Source organism: Serinus canaria, chromosome 5 (assembly GCF_022539315.1).
Source record: "Serinus canaria isolate serCan28SL12 chromosome 5, serCan2020, whole genome shotgun sequence".
Classification (NCBI taxonomy): domain Eukaryota; kingdom Metazoa; phylum Chordata; class Aves; order Passeriformes; family Fringillidae; genus Serinus; species Serinus canaria.
This window is the reverse complement of record NC_066319.1, coordinates 28833404-28854485: the sequence shown is the minus strand read 5'-3', so window position 1 is coordinate 28854485 and position 21082 is coordinate 28833404. Positions and strand designations below refer to the sequence as shown.

Here is a 21082-nt window from a genome sequence, read left to right as displayed (position 1 = left end):
AGCATCTACACTTCTTACCCTTCTTTCAACCCATTCAACCTCTAATCAAAACCACACTTCCACACAATGTGACAAAGCAGCCAAAGTTGAACTGATCTGGTACTTTCTATTGGCAGCACAGGTGGAATGATAGGAGTGAAAAACTTCCACAGTGGCCTCAGTGCTGTGATGGACTACATCAATACTGAAGGAAAGGAGGAATTTCCCATGACGGTTTAAGGCATAAAAATCCCTCACATGTGAATGTCATGTGCAGCAATGAAGATAAAAATGTAGACTAGGGAAGAAATAGACAGATCTAGCAATTTTTTACTGTCATTATTTATACATTATGCTATTCAACAATCAAACAAATGCTTGTCCCTCAAATCATCTCCCTCAAAAACTTCTATTCCTTCATCCTTCCTACACTTCAGAAAGTAATACATTCTCTTGGATACCAAAGACAGTATAAAAGAGAGCTACAAACGTGTAGTGAAGCAAGAATTTTTACCATCAGCAGACTTTTTTGACAGTGAGGAAAGCATCTGCTGCAGTAGCCTTCTTTTGCTGTGCTAGTGGCATGCTTACAAAGGCAGCTTCCTGTTTATCCCTAGATTATGGAGAATTTCAGGGCTCTTTAACCCATTCTACATATAAAACTCACCAGCCAAAGTGCTTTTGGCAGATTTTACCTGCAACTACAGCATCCTTTATTATTAATAAGAATATGGAAAATATTCACAAACTCCCACACATACCAACTTCAGTTTTATGCAGTCTACCACAAGTACTTACAGCATTATGTGGATTACTTTATCTTTAACAAGAACTAATTTTACCCCCTGATAATTAAGTGTGTTTTCCCCAGAAGAGACTGTAACAAACTGAAATACACAGAAAGATGTGTAAATTCTGGGTTCCTCTTCCTCACCAGAGTGAGGATTATATCTTTATTGATCTAAAATTAATTTTTTTCCTCATATGACAAAGTGAGTTGGCCACAAATACATTAAAAAACAAGTTCCAGCTTTCTAGATTAGCAAATTAGATCTACAGAGACAAGTAGAAGTTTTGCCAAATGCTCTGTTATTTTAAATAGACTAAAAATCCAGTGTAATTTATTTAAATATGAGATACTCTGAATTTGGCAGCCCACTAGCAGGACACATATCATAGTGAAGAGTCCTCTTTCCTGAGAGTTTCATGGGGAAAAAATCTGCAGTGGCAGCAGAGTGCTTTAGAGACATTTTCTTTTCCTAAGCCAAGCATACACCCTTCTCACAGTGTTCTGGACATATCTCTGATCCAGCAAAGGAGGAGAGGTAATGGCTGTCCCAGAAAAATAGTAGCTGAAAGCAGACTTAACACCTGCATTCAATTATGTTACAGCTGGCATGAAGCCAGACTTAACCCACCACAGATTTTTATGATGGAAAAATGAACATTCACAATCTGAAAGACTGAAAAAACTTAATCTCTCATGCATGCCAAAGTCTGGTACCAGACATTGCATGCATCCACTTTAGAACCCAGTCTAACCACATTTCAAACTGCAACCTAATTCTCTTAACTTGTTTTTAACTCTATGCAAATCTGGAAGCACATTAGACAGCCAACTGATTATACAGCTATCTGTATCACCCAGGAATCCATGTTAAACTCATAGGCACTGAGTAAAAAGCTGCCTTGACCACACTCTCTAGTCAGCCAAAAAAACCTGATCTGGGCAGGAAAATCAAACTGTAAACCAGGCAGTGCCCACCACAGCTTCTTCCAGTAGTACCAAGACAGTGCTAAATATAATGATGAGAACTTGACACAGCAATCCTAGCTAATTTGCAGTGGTGAGGCCAGGCAGGCTTTGGAGCCTTGACTTACCTTAAAAATCACTTACCTTAATACTGAATATCTAGCCCCATTTTAAATCAAATTAGATCATAAGTATAAAGAATATTAATTATGCAAATAATTGATTAACAACACTGCTATTAACTTAGTTCTGCATCTTTTCTTATTACCATATATACTGACTTAAATTAAAAAAAAAAAAAAGCAGCATGCCATCACATCCCAAGGGAAAGAAATAACACAGCATAAAACAAGGACAGCCAGATCATACCTCTGAGGCTTACGAATATCCCAGAGTCCCACACCTTCCTTAGAGTTGGCAGTAGCCAGTAATCTGGGTTCTACTGGATTAAACATCACACTGTGAAAGGCTGATGGGTAGTGTGCCAAGCAGAAGGGCTCTGTTGAAAAAGTTGAAATTTCAGACATAAGAACAAACAATGCATTCAACTGTTCAATGCAAGGAGTTTGGCAGCTGAATATGGAAACAGCATAACAAGATCTGAAGATATGGAGACATGTTCAAACCACTTCTCAAGCTGACACATCCAAAGCAATATAAAACCTGAAGTTTGAAAATCCACCCACGTGTACATTAATTCTGTCTAAATATGGAAAAGGACACACACTGAATTTCAAGACACCATTTTCTTTATGGAAGGTTATCAGAGTTTAAAACTAGCTATTCAAAGATCAAATACTTGAATCTTTTTAAGGTTCATGACCAAATGTTCATCTGATAAGGACTACACGTGGAGGAGCTTCTAAAAGCTTCCTAGTAATATATGCCTGAGAATTTCCACAGCCCCTGCTGATTACCCAAACCATAAATGTAGCAGCAATTGCTTCTAAGGGAGAATAATATTACAAAAAGTGAAATAAATTTGCATGAAACTCAGCTTAAAGCAAGCTGCTATCCCCGGGGAAAAGAAGCCCACCACCTCTTAAGTGCTGCAGCTGCACTAGCAGACAAGAAGGGTGCTCCTCTTGCATTAAAAAAATGTCAAAATTGCTGTTCACACACAGAGTAGAAAACATGCTCATTCAGACTCTCCCTCTGATAAGACTGTGTTTGGGCTGCTACTCTGCCTTATTTATTCCATCAAAATACTGTCTCCATGAAGAGTGGGGAAAAGCCTTGACTCTGTTACCTTCTCTCTGCTTCTGTGAGCTTTACAGCTTTAAGCACAGTCTAATTCTCGTCCTTGTTTGTATCTTTTGTGGCATGCTGCCACTCTTAAAATCAACTAAGAAACCAGAATCAATCTCTATTTTGAGCCAGGGATTTGGCCATACTTTCCCATTCACTGTTTGCTGTGGTGCAACTCCTGTGTCACTCATGTACTAGGGAGACAGTTGTTGTCCCTCTCTGAGCCACCGAGGGCAGCACCCATAGCCCCACAAGCACCTCCAGAGCTATGTCATTTTCTTTCCTCACTTCCCTCCTTACCACATATAAAACATGGTTCAGCAGGCAACCCTCTCAAATTCCCAATATCTTATGAAAACACTGCCTATCAAGCAAATGAGACATAATTAACATTTACTTGTCTTGTCTGTACCCTCCTTCCATGCTCTATTACAAGTTTTTTATCAGGCATTTTCCTTTTTAGTGTTTCTTTAGCAGTGATGAAAACAAAGGTGTCTGACCACAGATGAAGCTCCATGGTGCTATTCATTGTCATAAGTCAAAAGTAAAAACAAGAAAGGAAGCCAACTTTTGTTCTGCCAGTCTGCCCAGAGACTTTAGAAATTGCTGCTGTCTGCCAGCAGCTCCAAATGAGGTTTAACACCAAAACCAACCTTCTATGTTTGCATCATCAAATCAGAATCCTGCTGGGACATAAAAGGCTGTGTTATTAAAATGGCAGCCCCCACTGAGAAGCAAAGGCCTGCATCAGCTGAGTGGAGAGACAAACATCAGATTGCCAAAGGGGCTGGGTTTTAAAATACAGTTTAAATTTGTGTATATTTCCTTAGTCAAATAATTCACTAATCAGTCACTAATTGCTGGTGCTTTCCTTCCTACCTTTATTATAAATAGATTGGCACCACAGTTTTCTTCTAAGATATCAAAAGTTGCCTTTTAGCCTGTCAAAGAGAGATTACAGGAGCTAAACTAATGTGGCACTAAGTCATTTTAATGAAAAGTACGGGGATTACTTTTCTATTGTTCCTTATGCTCATTCACAATTGTGGCTCTTATACACTGGAGTATGAACATGTTTCTGAAGGGAGCAGCTCAACACCATCTTTAATAAAAATTTTAAGTAATCATTTAAGACAGTAACAGAACTGTAAAGACTAGGGCTTGCCAATCACTGGCCAAAAGAATTATGCCTCGCTTTCATCCTTCTCCAAGACTCACTGTATCAACTGTCCCAGATAAATGTAACTTTTCTCTTCCTTGCCTTACATGAATTCTTCCTAAATCAATTCTATTTTCATTCTAGAGATCTTACCTCCATGGGAAGACTCTCGGATGTCCCAGATCAGAACCCGGCCATCATCTGATGAGCTAGCAAAGATGTTGTCATTTACTGGGCTCACTGAAAGGCCGTACACTGCATCCTCATGGGCAAACACATCCAAGGTCTCAGTGCTGGAAGAGAGACACAACATTGTCATTCCTCCTTCTTTTGCTATTGTTTTATAAAGCAAAGTATTTACTGCTTTATCTACCTAGTGATACTTTGTGACAAAGTTTCTGTAACTTCATAAGAAGATCCTTGTTTAATTAGAGTAAAAACAAAACAAAATACCCATGTACAGTGAGTTCATGCTATGAGGAGAAAAAAATCTCAAAATAAAACCCAAGCATTAAAAACTTCAGATACTGCAAGATGCTATGGAACACATGATGCATTAGATTTAAGTTTTGGAGGGTGTAATAGGAAAGGGAAAGAAGCCTTGGGATCTCCTGAGGGTTAATTTTTACTGCTTTATGTAAAGAGGAACACAAGACAGAAGCTCATTCTTTAATACAGGTTTTTGTTTTGTCCAAAAGTTCAATTGAAGCTCACATAAGAGCTTTCCAGATGGCTTTTCAGTAAGTTTTCTTTGTTTTTCAGGATAGACCGGAGGTGTCCGGCCTTGAGACTACTTGCCTGGTGCGCTTTAACCCTACGGGGAACCAGCTGTTTAGCTAAGAAGCTAGCCCCTTGTGGCTTCATTATTTTACAGACCAGACCTATATTTTTCCATGTAGAAAGAACAGCAAAAAAACCCAACAAAATAAAAATTATTCCCCCAAAAGTATATCTGGATTTCAGCTGTTTCACAGCTATAAAAAAAGGAAAAGCACATTCTTCATTAATTTCTTAATGTTTTAAGATCATCTAAAAAGCTGGAATAGTGGTATGGAGAGGTCAAAAACTGAAATACTAAATCAGAAGATCCTGGGACTGCTTTATTTCTTTTTAAAAGCCCCTTTATTTCTTTAGGGAAAAAACTTTATATATGCAATCCCTACATCTCAGGTAAGCTGCACCAAAGAGATCCCACATAAAATCAGCATTTTGCTCACATGGCAAATGATGTTCTTAATGGCAGATCTACTAATTCCCTCTCAGGGATCATTAATAAAAAAGGTGAAAAAGCAGTAACAGAAAAAGCCATTTAAAGTTGCAAAAAAGCAGTTGACAGATCAAGTGTTATCATTAAAAAGAGATTAACTTTCCATAGAATCAATCAGAACTTGGTCTACTAAGGTTTCTTTTAGAAATTCATACAAAATAGCCTTAGAGGAAGGAATTCTGTATGGATTACAACCGGACTTAGCATTTTGAAAAAAAAACCAACCTGATAACAAAAGCACATTAAAAATATGCACATATCAAAAAGAGTTGTCAAAACACCTAAACAAGACACAGCAGAACAAAATGTGTTATATAGAAAAGTAAAAATTACATAGATCTTGTAGAATCTTAAAAAGTCAGAACACAATAAACACCAACTTCTAAAAATGACATTCCCACATTTAATTAAAACAAGAAAAACAAAACACCAAATAAAAAATGCTCCCAAAACCAAACACACACACCCCCCAAAAAAAAACCCAAACCAAACACCCCTCCCCAAAGGCCTAAAATGTTAAAAACAAAACCAAAAAATAATAAGAACAAAAAAAAACCAAACAAACAAAAAAAACCCTAACCCAAACAAAGAAACCCCCACACCTAAACGAAAAATAGCCCCCAAACCCTATACAACACAATATTTCTGAGAAACCATCAGAACACAAGACAAAGTTACTTTTGCCCAGCTTGCATGTAAGATTTTTGCAAGAAGCAGACATAAGGTATTATGGAAAGCAGATATACACTGAACAATTCAATGCAAAGGGCTTTGTACAAGCACATCCTAAATTATGTCCATATTATGTTATTCAGTAAACTCAAAGAAATGTAAGGTTTTATATTTCTTCATTCTCTCTTCCTGCTTTTTTAAAAATTTTCTTGAGTTCATGTTAAATGAATGGTCAACACTTTAATCTGTACAAGTTATTAGTACAGACCAAAATGCTGAAGTTTTTTTACTTCAAAACCAGTAAGCTCAGCACACACAATGTCTAGAGAAGTCCAATTCAATATATTACTGCTAATGTATTAATTATACTTTGACTTACAGCCTAAACTTGATGTAGCACAACGAAGCCCAATTCCCAACTGTTTTACAGTTTTGGTAGAAAGTTAAGTGCCAAAAGCAATATTCTTCATGTTAGTGTGGAGAATCAGGCAGCTACATCCAAAGTTTAAAAAGGAAGTTAGGTAGGCCAAGCACTAACCAACTTAAACACACGTCAGGTGAGTCTGTTGAAAAACAAGAAGTGCATATGTGCCAACAGTTGTTTATGTGCCAGAATAATCTACTCAGAACCTACTGTGCTGTCTGCAGGAGAGCATATATATTTAATAACCATTGTCTTTCCTGAGGTCAAAATAATACAGAACCCAAGTGCTGAAAAAAAATGGGGTGATAGGAAATACTTAATTCCAGTTATGAATTTAGATAAATAAAAAACAAATTTCAGTATTAAAACATGGTTCTCCCAAATCATTAATTTAAAATGGAAAATGCCTCTAGTGAGTTGACATTAAAGGAGTTCTTGGAGCAGTGGAAACACAGTGTATTTACCTTTCAACATCATGGAGTATGACTTGCTCATCATTGCCTGAAAAGAGAAATATAAGCAATTAACACCATGCTCTAGTGGTTAAAAAGCATTATTGTGAAAAACCCCCAAACCATTAAAAAAACCCCCACATTTACAATTTCAAAACCAATACTGAAACAGAGAAGACCAGCCCAGTTGCTACGTGGTTACCCCCTGCTCAGTTATATGAAAGGCTCCATTTGATATCACCAGTCACGACCAAATGCACCAACCTGTTTCCTCTGCTACTGCTCAACAAATAATTCTATTTAAATATGCTACTCATCATTCTTTGACCAGTTTGAGCTCAAGTTTTAGGAGATTTGCAATAAAGACTCTTACAGAAAGCAGCAGAACACTTTAAACTCTGATGAAAATACATCTTTCTTCCTGCTCAAAGGACTTTCCATAAAAAAATTGTGAAAGGTAAAAAGAGATGTTATACATTAAATGCACGTGGCTCCCCCATCAAATATTGTCAGATAACACTGTCATCACTCAGGGTTTTGCAACCATTGAGAAGGCATGAATGTAGCAGCCAGTGTAATTTTTTCAGTATTAACAAAAACAAAACCAAGTAACCAGACAAACAGACACTTTTCTTTGATCACACCAATTGAATACAATGGAAACTAATCACATGTGCACAGGCTGAGAGGGTCACAGCCACCAGGTAATTCCAATAGCTTATGCAGAGTTTTTCAAGTTCTAACAACAGATTTTTTTCTTTTTAGTCTATGTGCTGAATATTTTATTACCTAAATTTGGCACCTCCTCTTTAGAAATATTTAAGGGCACACACAGACTTTTACATTTAATTCAGAAAAAAAACCCATAACCAGAAAGCAAAGTCATATTTTTATGCTCTGTATATCTTTGTAGTTGTGATGTAAAGTTGTGAAACTTTCCAAATGCACACTAAAGACAGAGGTTCAGAAGGAGCAAGATTTCATGTTATGAACACTCTTAAATGTTCAGTTGGCTCAGTTTTCATTTGTCCCATACATATTTCAGTTGTATACTGTCTCAACAGAGAAATATGAGAAAGTTTCTCTTTGACTAGTGAGGTATGAGATTTTCTGCAACCATTCCCTCTTTGCCGAGGCTCCTAAAATCATGCCAACCTTAGATTACAGCAGTAGCTCATCTTTTCCATGGTACGATAAACAAGACATTTAAGTGCAAGTGTCCTTTGGTCATTAATTGTATTTGGAACTGCCCATTATATATTATTACACACTGTACCTAGTAAAACTACTCTAGTGCCTACGTATTTCACCAGCAAAAAACACAGCCCGGTTTCTCCAATGACAAAACTTTCTCCAGCAGACACTTCTGGCTCTTCAGTCTCCATCCAGTATGAACAAAAGAATCATTCCAGTTGTTTGGTTTCAGGCATCCAGTCATCATGGGATCAAATTCCCTTCCATCACAAGCTCCAAAATGGGAAAGAAAGAATGAGAGTGGAATAACCACTGTTTTCCTCTGTTCTGTGTGTGGGAGGAGAAAGTGGTGACAAAAATCTAACCACAAACTGGATGCTTCTGGTAAGGATTCATCCCTGCAGAAAACACCACTGCTGCTCAACCCAGAGGGGGATTCCCACTTATACTGTTTTTACTTTAACACTGAAGAGTTCATTCTTCACTGAGACTAACTGCATCATTTATAATCTCTCGTTTTGATAACTGCAGTTACAACAATCAGAAAGACAGGAAGAATCTGCCATTCCCCTCAGTCAAACTTGTAAGAGTGAAATACTGCAGAGCAGCATACAGAGGAGCACAGTTAAGGTGGCCTAAACCCCATATCTATCATATAAGTGCTAAAAAACCAAATTCAATTTCCTGTAGGTTAATTTCAGCTTTTTATATACCTAACATTAAGTGCATATCAAAAGAAAGTCCACGCAGTGTACAAGAAAGGGATCTTGCATTTCAAATGCTGCTGTCCTCTCAGTGTGTGTGGACAGAGAAGGGCAAAAATATTCTTCAGAGATGGGAAGTTCTTTGGGACAGTTTTTTCCTCCAGAGATTACATGCAAAACATTGTCCACTTAGTTCCTGCCTTCAATTTTTGTAATGGCTACATGGGGTGCTTGCTCCTTCAAAGCAAAGAGCTCTGAAATTCCTTGGATACAATCCAATTTGTACTGAAGTGGAAAATTCCTTCTCCTCTATTATCAAGATTTGCTTTAGAAAAAGGTCATCAGATCCTAAGTCACTAATCATTGGCAGTCATTTATTACAGAATAAATTGACTTTCATGTGACTGGTGCTAGTTTACATATGTTAATTTTTAGTTTTGGGGGGGGGTTAAGTATTGTTTTTTAAGTATTCCAACTTCTATGATTTAAATACAGCTCCAAACTCAGGTGTGGGTGACTGTGTGACAGCCAGTAGATCTTAGAACCCCAAATTCTTTCAGACTTTTTAAGAATCTCCCAGAACATCATTGAGTGAATAAATATAGCTAGCCCCATTTTACCAGCAGAAATAAAACAGATGGTACATCTAGGCCATGCAGCAAAATGACTCTTTACAAGGGATCCAAGAGTCAGACTCATAGCCCTTGCAGATGAGCTCACTGAATCTTGATGGAGGAACAGAAAGAGTTCCTGACTCCTCCAATGGAAATCATTTCTGGCAGAGACACAGTGTTTTTATGCAAACTGGAGGAGGGAAAAGGTATGAGAACGGCCAGTTTCTCTGTGCATCAGCTGTGCATCACAGCTCAACTAACCTGGCATCTTAGCAAAAATCCACCATAATCAATTATATAAATCTTTAACTGCAGGTGTTAACTTCAGTAACAAGGTACAATCAAGACAATCAAGGTACAATCTTCTGCCTTTCCTGTGAAAACAGCAGCCTCTGACAGCAAAGCCCAACGGACAGAGGGCTGAGTTGGACATGAGAAAATACCTCTGTAGCTGGTCAAGCAAGATTTGGCACACTTCATTCCTTGAATATTCATGTAAGGTTCCATTTGTCTGAATTCAGACTAAAGTAAGAGACTCTGGCCCAAAATTCCCCAGAATCACTTGTGGAAATATATTCATTTGAAGACAGTGTGTAATGCTATTTTCTCATAAAACAAACAGCAGACCCCAGAATAAGAAGATAGGCAACGCTATTTGACAGTCTAGGGGTTTATTCCACCTGAGAAGAATAACTGAATCATTTCATCCTTGAAATTTGACACCAGCTTAAGCTTTGTCATGTCTTTCTTTCTACAGGATATTACAATTTTAACACAACATCGGAGGAAGAGAAGCTTCCACCATTCACATGCACTCAGAATCAATCTCTAGCATTGATTTACAGTTCACAAATCTTGGGTCAAAAAGGCAATGAAGGGCTTTGACCCAGGAGTCTCAGAGTACCCTAAAGTAAGTCTAGCTGTATGTTAATGGACATATTGATGAAAGATACAAATTCTCACCTATTCTGCGACCATGTTAGACATGGAAATGAAGTACAGCAGAAAACAGCACTCTACTGCATTGACACTTTTGTGCCCTTTTCTTCTCAATTCAATTTTCCTGCCTATCACAACACTTAAAAAATCAAGTGGTGAAATGGACCTAAGTTACAGAAACTATTACCCCAGAAGAAGTATATGTCCACTTCCCTTACCTTAGTTTTCAGACTGAATTATACTTTCTATTAAAAAGTAGATTTATATTAAAAAGAAATGAGAGCATCAAGGGTTATCAGAGCCCAGGGTGCTAGCAGCTCTAAAAGACAGAGGCTTACCAGTAAGAACTGAAACGGGGTCTAAGAAAACATCATTCACCAATAGATGGCAATAGTCCTTCATGAGCTATCTAAGGGTGCATTGAAATCAGATAGTAGTAGAAAAGATTTTCAAGCATCAGGCTTGAGTGCCAGAGAGAATGCAGGGTCTGCTCTTAGTACAGTTAAGGGGGAATAACAAAGACAATGTTTCCACAGTCTTTAGCACAAGTAGAGGCAGACTGGACCCAGGATTCTCATGATGGTTCTAGACAGGATGAGCTTACACCAGGGTCTGGAAAAAGGCATGACAAAATTGAAAATCATGTACTAGCTAAAGGATTCACTGTTCCCAAAAAAATTTTAATTGCTGATTAAGAACACCTTCCAGATCTCATGTGCGGCAGGATCTCACTCACTCATGTCATCTACTCCAAGGCATTCACAATACATATTCATGCAAAATCGGGGTGCTCTTCCTTCCTTACCTCCAGAGAACACTTTTGTATTGCCACTATTAAAAGCTAGGCAGAAGATGTTAGAGTGATGCTCCCCTTTCAGCTGAACTGGTTTGACTCTTGAGTGGATGGCTTCTTCCATATGCCAAAGTAAGACTCGGCGGTCATCCCCTCCTAGAAGAAATAAAGGAAACGTACATTACTGCCTGAGCCATGTGTAAATTGATTATAGACAAATTATTTAACTCTGCAGCTATTCATAGAAAGCTTTGCTAAAAATGTATGCCTTCTTGGATATATAGACACACATTTACATTAAGATGTCATGCAGTCAGGTATTCAATTAAAATTAGTGACAACAGAGCAATCAGCATGAAAAGTTTGAATTAAACGGTTGCCATTCTGCCAACACATAGTGACAACCTATAGCAACCTGGAAACTCAGAAATTTACTGCTATATAAAATTCCATGGCAAGCTGTAGATAAATTACATGCCAAATCCACATATGCATGTTAGCAAAACACTTCTACACTAACTCCTTGTTGCCAGCATTGCTTATGTTATTCATAAAACATGAACTTTTCCCCCCTTTCACTGACAACTATATATCCTCCAGCAGTCTTTGCAAAGCCTTCATAGCATAGGTTGGCTCAAGACTGATAAAAGATAAAAATAATGTACTGAAGCATTCAGAAGTCTTCAGCACGCACAGTTATGCCAGGTTTCTAGACCTGTAAAGGTTAAGAGAGATATTTCTGTGAGGTGAAATCCTGACAAAGAGAGTACCTGGAAAGGAAGTTCAGGTCTCTTGCTTTACATCTTGCTGTACTCCTAATTGTTTGCCTACATGCAGTTCTCAGTTCAGAGCTCTAAGTGCTTCCTTCTCTGTATGGCAAACAGTTATATATAAAATAAATATTAGACTGTTTGTGCTTCAACTGCATTAAGTTATTATTTATTAGTAAAAGAAAAAAAATCACAATACTATTGTACTAGTCAGTATTCTCAGCAGCAATTTAAATATCTGCAAAATCTGAAAAAGGTTTCTCCAAGTCAGACTCAAAATATTTTTGGTATCTGGCTTTAATAACAATTGAAAGAGAATGGCATCACAATTGAAAAGTGACACCAGAAACATGCTGGTTACAGTTAAAACATTTTACTTATTCTGTGCACAAGCAAAAGCCTAAACTCAGAGCCTTTTGAGCTGCTATCCAGAGGACAAAGGCATCAAAAAGAAAAAAAAAAAAAAACAAAAAAACAAAATTATTTGACCTGCTGTTTACTCTTATCCTGCTGCTTACTTACAAAAAAGGTAAAGTATAAAAAAGATTTCATTATTACTCTTAATCAGATTTCTTAGAATTTTCACATCATGTGTTGCTATTAAGAAATTTTCCCGTGGAACTGAGTTATGTCAAACATCCTACAAGTAAACAGTCTCTCAGCCTTTGAGTCTCCTAACAGATTTTATGACACTTTGATAGACAGTACAGCAGCATGTTATGATTACCCATGCTCCATGAAATTGTGCATTCCTCCTCCTGATTTTGTACTTCACACATCAAATAAGAGTACATGATACAAAGATTTGTGATGCATTTGATAGCTACTAAGAATGAGTCAAATTTGATGGATCCAAAAATCTCACAGTAATTTATGGTCAACTAAACTGATGGAAACTTATATTCCTTTCTGTCTAGAAACAGGAGGGAAAGCTGCATTTACACTCTAGTGATTGCAGATGAGCTTATAATAAGGAGACACAGAAATACATGAGTATCGAAACATATGACCACATTATTCAGGTAAAGATTAAGAAGTAACTGTCACACAGAACATAACTAATTCCCAAAGCTGCCAACCACCACGTCATAATGTTATCACTACCTGAAAAACAATTTAAGCAACATTTAACACAGGTGAAAGCCAACATTGCTTCTATCAGACTTCATTTATTGCCTTCTGTAAAAGACATTTCAGGGCAAAACATAGTAACATATTGTTGTTATTTGTTACTATAGCAAACTAATTTGCAAAACCACTGCAGAAAATCTTCGCATCCTTCTGCCTAACAGCACAGCCATCTAGGTATCTCACTTTAACAGTAAACTCATAATCATTTCCACCAACCACTGTTCAGATAAAAATAAAATAATTAAGATATCTATATAAAACAAGTGTTACTGTGGTTCCCAACACACATACAGCATGGTAGGAGTAGGATAATTTGGAGCCTGTGCAGAAAAGTGTTTGATAGTGTGAAAAGTTTCCACTACCTTCTATTTTATAAGTTCCTATACCTTAGTACCTGTTTGCCTTGGAAACTACTTTTCCTACTGAATACAAATGTCTCCCTCTTCCCAGATACCTAGATTTCCATGAAACTTTGGTGGTGGCACATTCCATACCTTAGGAGATTTTAAATGCTCCCCGCACTCATGCAGTGTTGTCCCTCCTCCATCTATATATTCTCTATGCATTGTCTTTGGGAACTTCTACACCTGTTTACTCCTCAGTTTTATTCCTCTCATATCCCACTGAGATAAAAAAAGTTTAACAAAATAATAACATTACTGTGTTGAAAGTGTGTTCCCTTCTAATTCCAATTTAGCTATTCTAGAAATACTTCTGACTCAAGACCACTTCCACCAGAAAGAAAAAGTTACCCAATGTGTTGGGCCACAGACGATTTGTGGCAAACAAGACACTTCAGCAATCCCTACATCCTCACACAAGAGAACAAGCTGTGTTAAGTCACAGGCAAATAATACCTAAGAAAAGGCAAGTCTTAAGTGACAGAAACCAGCAAATGCAATCTCCATCACCCAAACCTGACTCATGCCATAAGAGGGAAGAAAGAAGGGAGGTGCACATGTATGGGCAGGTATACATGGAGAAAGTAAGGAAAATGTGAATATATAGTTTTTATGCTCTGTAGAAAGGAGCTGTGATTCATCAGACACAAACTGCATACATATTATGCAACATAAGTTACAACTCTGAGAACTATAGGAAACTTCAGATCTGTAGCATTTGTTCTGTGCAGTAGATTGGCAAATGCAGATTAATTAAAATGCTCTCAATTTATGGTGAATTTATTGTGCATGTACATCAACTCTACAACTGAAGCGGAAGCCACATTCTTAAAATAATATAGTGCATATACCAACAGTAACAGGTTTATCATATCTGTAACACCTGGATATATGGCTTCAAGTTCAAATACCTTAACAAGGCTCCACATGTGGATTTCCTGGAAATTGAAGATCCACAGAGAATTTGTAATTTTTCAGTCCATGGTGCCAGAAACAGTAAGTTCAACATCTATAATGAGGAAATAGCTTCACTTTCACCTTATTTTTCAGCTTCTATTTAGGACTGTATGACTGACAATTTTAAAAGTAAAAGTTAGTGTGACCCAGCTAAGAGCTACACAATGCCATTCTACAGTTATTTTTCAGAAAGGAACCACATTTAAAAATATTTAGTTAGTAACGTGCTTCAGTGCTCTTTACAGGAGCAGGGTCAAACCTGTAGAAACATTCAAAACCAAAGAGACATGGTAAGAGAAATCTACTCATTTTAGACCTAAAATAGTTTGAAGGGGCCCAGAATATACCCTTTCCAAAAGTAAATCTAGTCCAAACAGTATCTGCATAGCTCATGAAACACATTTGAGTTCATGTGTACTAACAGAAGCACTTCAAAATCATAGCAGTCAGTACCGAAAAACTGCAGTTTTAAAGTGCATTAACCTTGTTGGTTGTGGACAAAGCTCAAGACCACAATTCCCCTTTATCTCCCATATACCAGGTCCATTTGCTAAAAGAACCTTCATGGCAAGTGGGCAATACTTCTAAATCCTAACATGAAAGATTAGTCTTAATGCTTGTATCTACTTCAGAAGTTGCATGAATCACAGAAAACAGGACTGGATGGTATTTCAAGAAGCTGATCACTTAGCTGGCCTTGGCCAAAGGCAAAAGGCCAGGCTCTGTCAGAATTATCCCCAGAAGATAAGTCTCTAGTTTGCTCTTAAAAAAAACACTGCTGAGGTAGATTTCATACCTTCCTTAGGCAGCCTATTTCAGTTTTTCATTATCTTTGCCATTAGGCAGATTAGCCTACTATATCAAGCCTGCGGGTGAAGTTTGACACTACGTATAATCCCACTCCCCCTTGCCATGTGCTCCTGCTACTTTCCCCTCCATTGAAATCAGTGGTCATTCATGCTCAGGGTAAATTAAAGAAGTTGACCTGTCAGACAAACAACCTCTCCCTATCTATTCTGTCCCCCTCATCAGATGCTTCCATCATACCAGTTTCAGGCTTTAAATTACGAAAGTGCCACAGTGCAAACAATGAAGAGGAGAAATAAGTGAATAAGTTACAGGATGAAGAGAAAGTGAAAGATCAAACAGCACCCTAAACTCTTATTTCCTACAGTTTGAGACCATTTCTTCATCCTATTCCCAGTAGACAAAAAAAGAGTTTACAACTTCGTATAATAATAATTAAAACCACCTTTATGAAGCTCAGGACTTGCATTTCTACTCAGCTGTTCTTTCTGTAAACTAAATGGACCCCTTTCTTTCACCATTTCATTTTTCTATGCCTCTCATCATTCTTCATGCCCTCTTCTGAATTTTCTCAGTTTGGGCACATCTTTCTCAAAGTACAGTGCCCAAAACTGAGCACAGCACTCCATTTAAGGCCCCAACAGCACCACAGCAGGTTTACTTCACATGCTTTGTCATGTCTGATTATATTTATGTTGGGATATTTATGCATTTGGATCGTTTTCTACATGACTATGAGCTAGTCTGTATGGTCTATTTGTAGAGTCAACCATTTTTATTCCCATGCTTTAGGTTGCACTTGTCCCTCTCAAAACACATGACATTTTTCCCATGTAAAATATCTTAATTAACTTAAACTTCAGCTCCTATCCCCTGAAATTATTGCTGACTGATCCCATCTTTCCTGAGAAATTTTATAATTTCTCAGACATTAATTAAAACATGATGTAGTAGCTGAACCTAATATACCTCCTCACACAGAATTCTGCTTGATACAAACAGACTAGGAGCAGAGCATTTCTCCTTAAAACATACTTGATACACAGTCCCCTTATTCAGAAGTAACACTACAACTTTTGCTAAAGTCACCTCATTCCCCTGTTTTAGGCTCATGTTCCTTCAGATTTATGTAAAAACTAAATGATAGATGCATTTCCAATACTTTCTAGAACCCTCAGAAATTTAGGCTCTTAGAGCAGCTATTAACTTCTGCATTATCTGGTAGGAGGGGGAAAAAAAAGCCAAGAGAAAATTACAGTACTTCCCAGAAGTTATCTTGAACATGCAGATAAAGTAGGGAGAGAGGAAAAAAAAAAAATTGGAGGTTTTGATAAAGATGCTCATGTTTGTAAAAGATAGCAGGCATGAAAAATGACAGTCAGATAAACAGGAAAACATATCCACCAAACCTAAGGATGGGAGAAAAACTAATACACAGACCAAGTAAAGCTGAGTTTTAAGAAGTCAAATTCCAGGAGATGCTTGGCAAATGTGAGGGAAGCAGTTGGTTGCATATCATTGCATGGTGGTTTTAATTTCCATGCATGGACAGTCACGTGTTTCTCAAACTGTTAAAAGAAAAAAACACTATCTAGTACATAAAGTGTTGCAAAGACACATTTTTCCCAATAGAGTCTTTCAACTCCATCCAGAAACAAGTTTTAACCAATTTCAACTCACTTTGACATTTTTTATAAGTTAAGCATTCCTCTTGACTTGTGTCATTCTACAGATAGTTTTTTATGCTTGTCACACTACATCTTCTCCTGAGTGTCTACCTCCTCCTTCCAATAATTTCAATTTTTAAAAATTCTTGTCCTTATGTCAATCCCTTCTTCTAGCACCCTTGTTCTAAAACATTAATTTCTGCCCTTCTTCCACCTATAAAGTGACACTGTTGAGGTGTCACAACAGGCACAGAAAGAACCTCTAGACTGGCCCCCAATTCAATCTGTAAACCTCAGCTTTTTTACTTTGAAACATGGTTAAGAACAAAAATAAATACTATTAAACCTGTACTTTCCAATACAAGATTTAAAGAAGTTAAGATACGAAAAAGTTTCAAACATGCTTTCAGAAGGCCTGCTGAGGCTTGTCCACACCAAAGTTCTCTTCAAAATCCTAAAAGGAAAATTATCTGTAACTAAAATACAAACCCTGTTTAAGCAGTTTGAATTGTTTACTGAAACAGTAATCATTAGCCTTACAGACTTGCTTCTGTGAGACACATTAATGTATTCCAGCCAAGTGATGAGAACACCACTAACTTGCATGCAGGCTAGTATTCAATGGCATTGGTATAGTCACTATGAATGCACTGGATCAGCTGTACTTAAAACAGCTCTAACAAGGTTCAAGTTGTTAACAAGTCAATCAGCCAAAGTAGACTCTCTAGGTTAAGAATATATGTATTACTTATGACTGAGCAACTGAAAAGACTGCTAGCACTCTCCCTTTTCATGCACTCCAATATAGCTGTTGACTCTCTTAGCTGCTATACATGCAATTAGAAGCACCCAACAGCCCATCCTTACTTCTCTACGCTGACTGTTTTAAGGGATGAGAGACCCTCATGCCACCAATTCTAAGGCTTTATGTGCATTTGGAAGACTTTTGAAGCAAGTCTTCTACAAAACTTCAGAGTAGAGGCTGCTTACACCCTTCCTTTATCTTTCTTCATTGCTTTTCTTCCTGCTGTTGCTATTTCTTAGAGCTTCAAGATCAAGTATGGCCTTTAAGAGAAGTGCTTTGAGTATAATTGTAATGAAGCTTAGTCTTATAATGGTGTGTGATTTAACAGAGTATCCTTAAATATTTTGACTTTTACTTTCTTGCTCTTGACTGAAGCACAAAGCACCTGCCTGCTGTTGCTATGGCCCATAGAGCATTCTAGATATTATGGCCATGGATAGCATGAAACTTTTTAAAAAGAAAGTTAGCATAATTAGAGCTTTTCATTTTCTCAGGGCATCAGTAGAAGGTCAGACTTAAGGTCATCTGTTCTTGGTTGTCCCAAAGTTGCGCACTGCTAGCACATGTAATTTTTTTCTTTTTTTTTAGGAGAGTAGAACTCTAGTAGCATGTAAATACTACATATGGAGGAAAACCTTACCCTCTTTGAACATTCTGAAGCTCTATGAAAAGTTAGGAAATTAAAAATGGGACGTTGCTTGAAAGCCTTCCTTTTACATACACATTTAAGATAGCCAGTAGATGTGAACTCCGTTTTCATTCTCTCCCTGCACCTACCTCGATTCAGGCAGTTTGGACAAAATTAATTCTTAAAAATCTATTCCAGCCCCGGACCATTTATGTTTATGCCTAAAGAATGGATGTCAACATAGGTAGTGCATTGATGATATGGCAAGACCTAAAGTATATCCTGAGGCCTTCTTGAGCAAGAAGAACAGAAAATACTGGTGGTGTTTCCATCACTTATTACGGAAAATAATAATAATAAAAAAAAGCAGACACACCTGAGATCTCTGTAGCACTTTATAAGTAAAAATACATCACTCTGCTTTCTACTGGAGGAGGACCAGTACAAATCAGTATAACAACTGGGACAAATGGGAACTTTAGAATGGGTGAATCAGCATTCCCCTTCCAATACACACTCATGTTTATATACATATATATGTGTGTGTATGTATGTATACACACATATACTCACAAGCTAAATGGATGCATATCTCAGAAGCTGCATGTGCATAAAGATAAAAAAATCCCTAACAGTAACACTAAGATACTTCATGGACACTGACTTCAGGAATCACTGGAAATATGCTGGAAGTTTCTTCAGGTAAGAATGTTAAATTTAGGAAGGTTTCAGTGTATCAGCTTACACTCCATGTTTATACAGGGTTTCTATTCTGCCCTTGCTTAAAAGTAACTAGTCACAAAAACTTTTTATTGAATGCTCTTTGAAGTTATTACTGATACCATTGTGTGATACAGTTCACCTCTGCCCAGACACCACGGCAAGGCAGTACACTGCTCAGCCAGGCCCCCATCACATTCCTCAGTAGCCCCTGTCGCTGCTTACAAGGTAGACAGGCAAAACCGAGGCCCTTGGTTAATAACCAGGTCAGCAACCCCCTAGCAAGCGAGACCACTCTCCACAAAGCTGCCAAGGACCTCTGCGATGCCCCCGAGGGCAGCTGCCCCACACGACAGGGAACGGGCCTTTCCCGCTGCTGCCCGGCCCCTGGGGAGGGCCCTGTCGGCAGCCCCTGCCGCGAGAGAGCAACGCGAGGGGGGGCCGCTGCCTCCAGCCCGCTTTCCCCGGGGCGAGGGGCGGCCGGGACACAACGCCCCCCGACCGCGGCCTGCAATGGACACCGCACTCGGCGGCCCTGCCCTGCCCGGGGCGGCGCGATACGAGCGGCCCCTCCGGGGCCGGCAGCTCCCTCCCTGCCGCTCGAAGGTCTCTGCCCCCTCGCAGAGGATCGCGGGGTCCGAGGGCTTGGCGGGAGAAGAGCGCCGCGACCCCTCAGCGCCGAGCCCCCGGGGCGCCACGGGCGGGATCGGCCCGCGATTCCCCGGCCTGTCGCTAAGAGCCGCCCGAGGAGACCGCGGCCTGCAGCGCCCGGCCAGGCCCCGGCCTCAAGTTGCCTCCTTCCCCTGCTGCCCCTCGGAGCCCGGAGGCGGGGAAGCAGGAAGAGGCACCTGCGCCAAGCGCTGCTGGGGTGGGGGGAGGCGGCCAGCCGGCCGCCGAGCCCCGCAGCCCCTCCCTGGCTGGGGGTGCAGAGCCTTTCCCCTTCCTCGGTGTCGCAGCTGATGTCAAGCCCTCGCCTCCCTCATACCTGACAGCATCCCCCACCCCTATGGCTCCCTCAGCCCTAGGCAAGCAACAGAGGGAACCTTAAGCCAAAAACGATCAACACAAATATATCCCCCTCTTTCACAATCGCGCCCTGCAAGGGGAGAGAGGAGGAACAAAACAAAACCCGACTCCCCTCCCCCAAAAGAAGATGGGGTGGGGTTGGCCCCAAAGTGACCAGTCCCTCGATTAAACCGATCCGGTTCCCGCCCGATGCCGAGCGGTACTGCAGCCCCCTCCGGCCAAACTCGGGGCCGCCGCCCGCCCCCGGCAGCGATTGCTGACCCCCGGCGCGGGGCACGGCAGTGACAAATGTCACCCGGTGCCCACAATGAGCGCCGCGGGGATGCTTCTTCTCCCCCGTCGTCATCCTCCCAAAATAAGAAAATCCTCTTTTAAGAGGAAAGACACGCGAGCCATCAAATAAAAGGGCACCCCTAGCTCCCACCCCCAGCGCCCGGGAAACACTCTCGTAGAAACTTTGACCAGGGCTCCCCCCGCGATAATAGTAGAATTTAAAACCTGTCAACCATTTTAGATCCCTACTTGAGAAAACATCATTCCCGGGCACCGGTGGATTTGGCAAACGGCTCGGAGCAGCGCTGCCGCGGCTTCCCTCCCCCGGGCCGCAGGGGAGGCGGCCGGGGAGGAAGATGCTTCCTGGGGAGGGGGTGGCGGAAGGGGGCGAGGGACGGGAGCGTTCGCTTTACCTGAGACCAGCCACTGGCCTCCATTGTTGGAGAATTCAATGGCATTGACACAGCCGAAGTGGCCCAGGAGGTCCTTCTTGTAGAGGTTCCTGCAGCCCCGCAGGCGTCTTCGCTGGAAGTCGTGGGTGAGCAGGGGGTCCCCCTCCAAGCCCCGTTGGGACAGGAACCCCACCACCGACCGCATGCTGCCCCCCCGGCTGCCTCTCCTCCTCATGCTGCCGCCTGCGCCGCTCCCCGCCGCTCCTTCCCCCGCCGCCCCTTCCCCCGCCGCCGCCTCCCCTCCCCC

General features: G+C 40.0%; 1 protein-coding gene across 3 annotated transcripts in view; it reads right to left on the bottom strand.

The window, feature by feature from the left end:
* DCAF5 (DDB1 and CUL4 associated factor 5) overlaps window positions 1-21052 on the bottom strand; it is a 68270-nt gene extending 47218 nt beyond the window's left edge. The window contains exons 1-5 of one of the 3 annotated variants that reach the window (XM_009101988.4): window positions 20797-21052; window positions 11211-11354; window positions 6967-7003; window positions 4293-4432; window positions 2102-2231 (exon numbers count right to left, since the gene is read on the bottom strand). In XM_009101988.4, coding sequence (XP_009100236.2) covers window positions 2102-2231; window positions 4293-4432; window positions 6967-7003; window positions 11211-11354; window positions 20797-21010 — 665 coding nt within the window. In that variant the 5' untranslated portion in view covers window positions 21011-21052. Of the gene's footprint in view, window positions 1-2101; window positions 2232-4292; window positions 4433-6966; window positions 7004-11210; window positions 11355-11968; window positions 12068-20632; window positions 20746-20796 lie in introns of those variants that run through there. The other 2 variants (XM_018907537.3, XM_018907538.3) reach the window with 2 other exon arrangements.
* Between the last annotated feature and the right edge of the window lie 30 nt (window positions 21053-21082).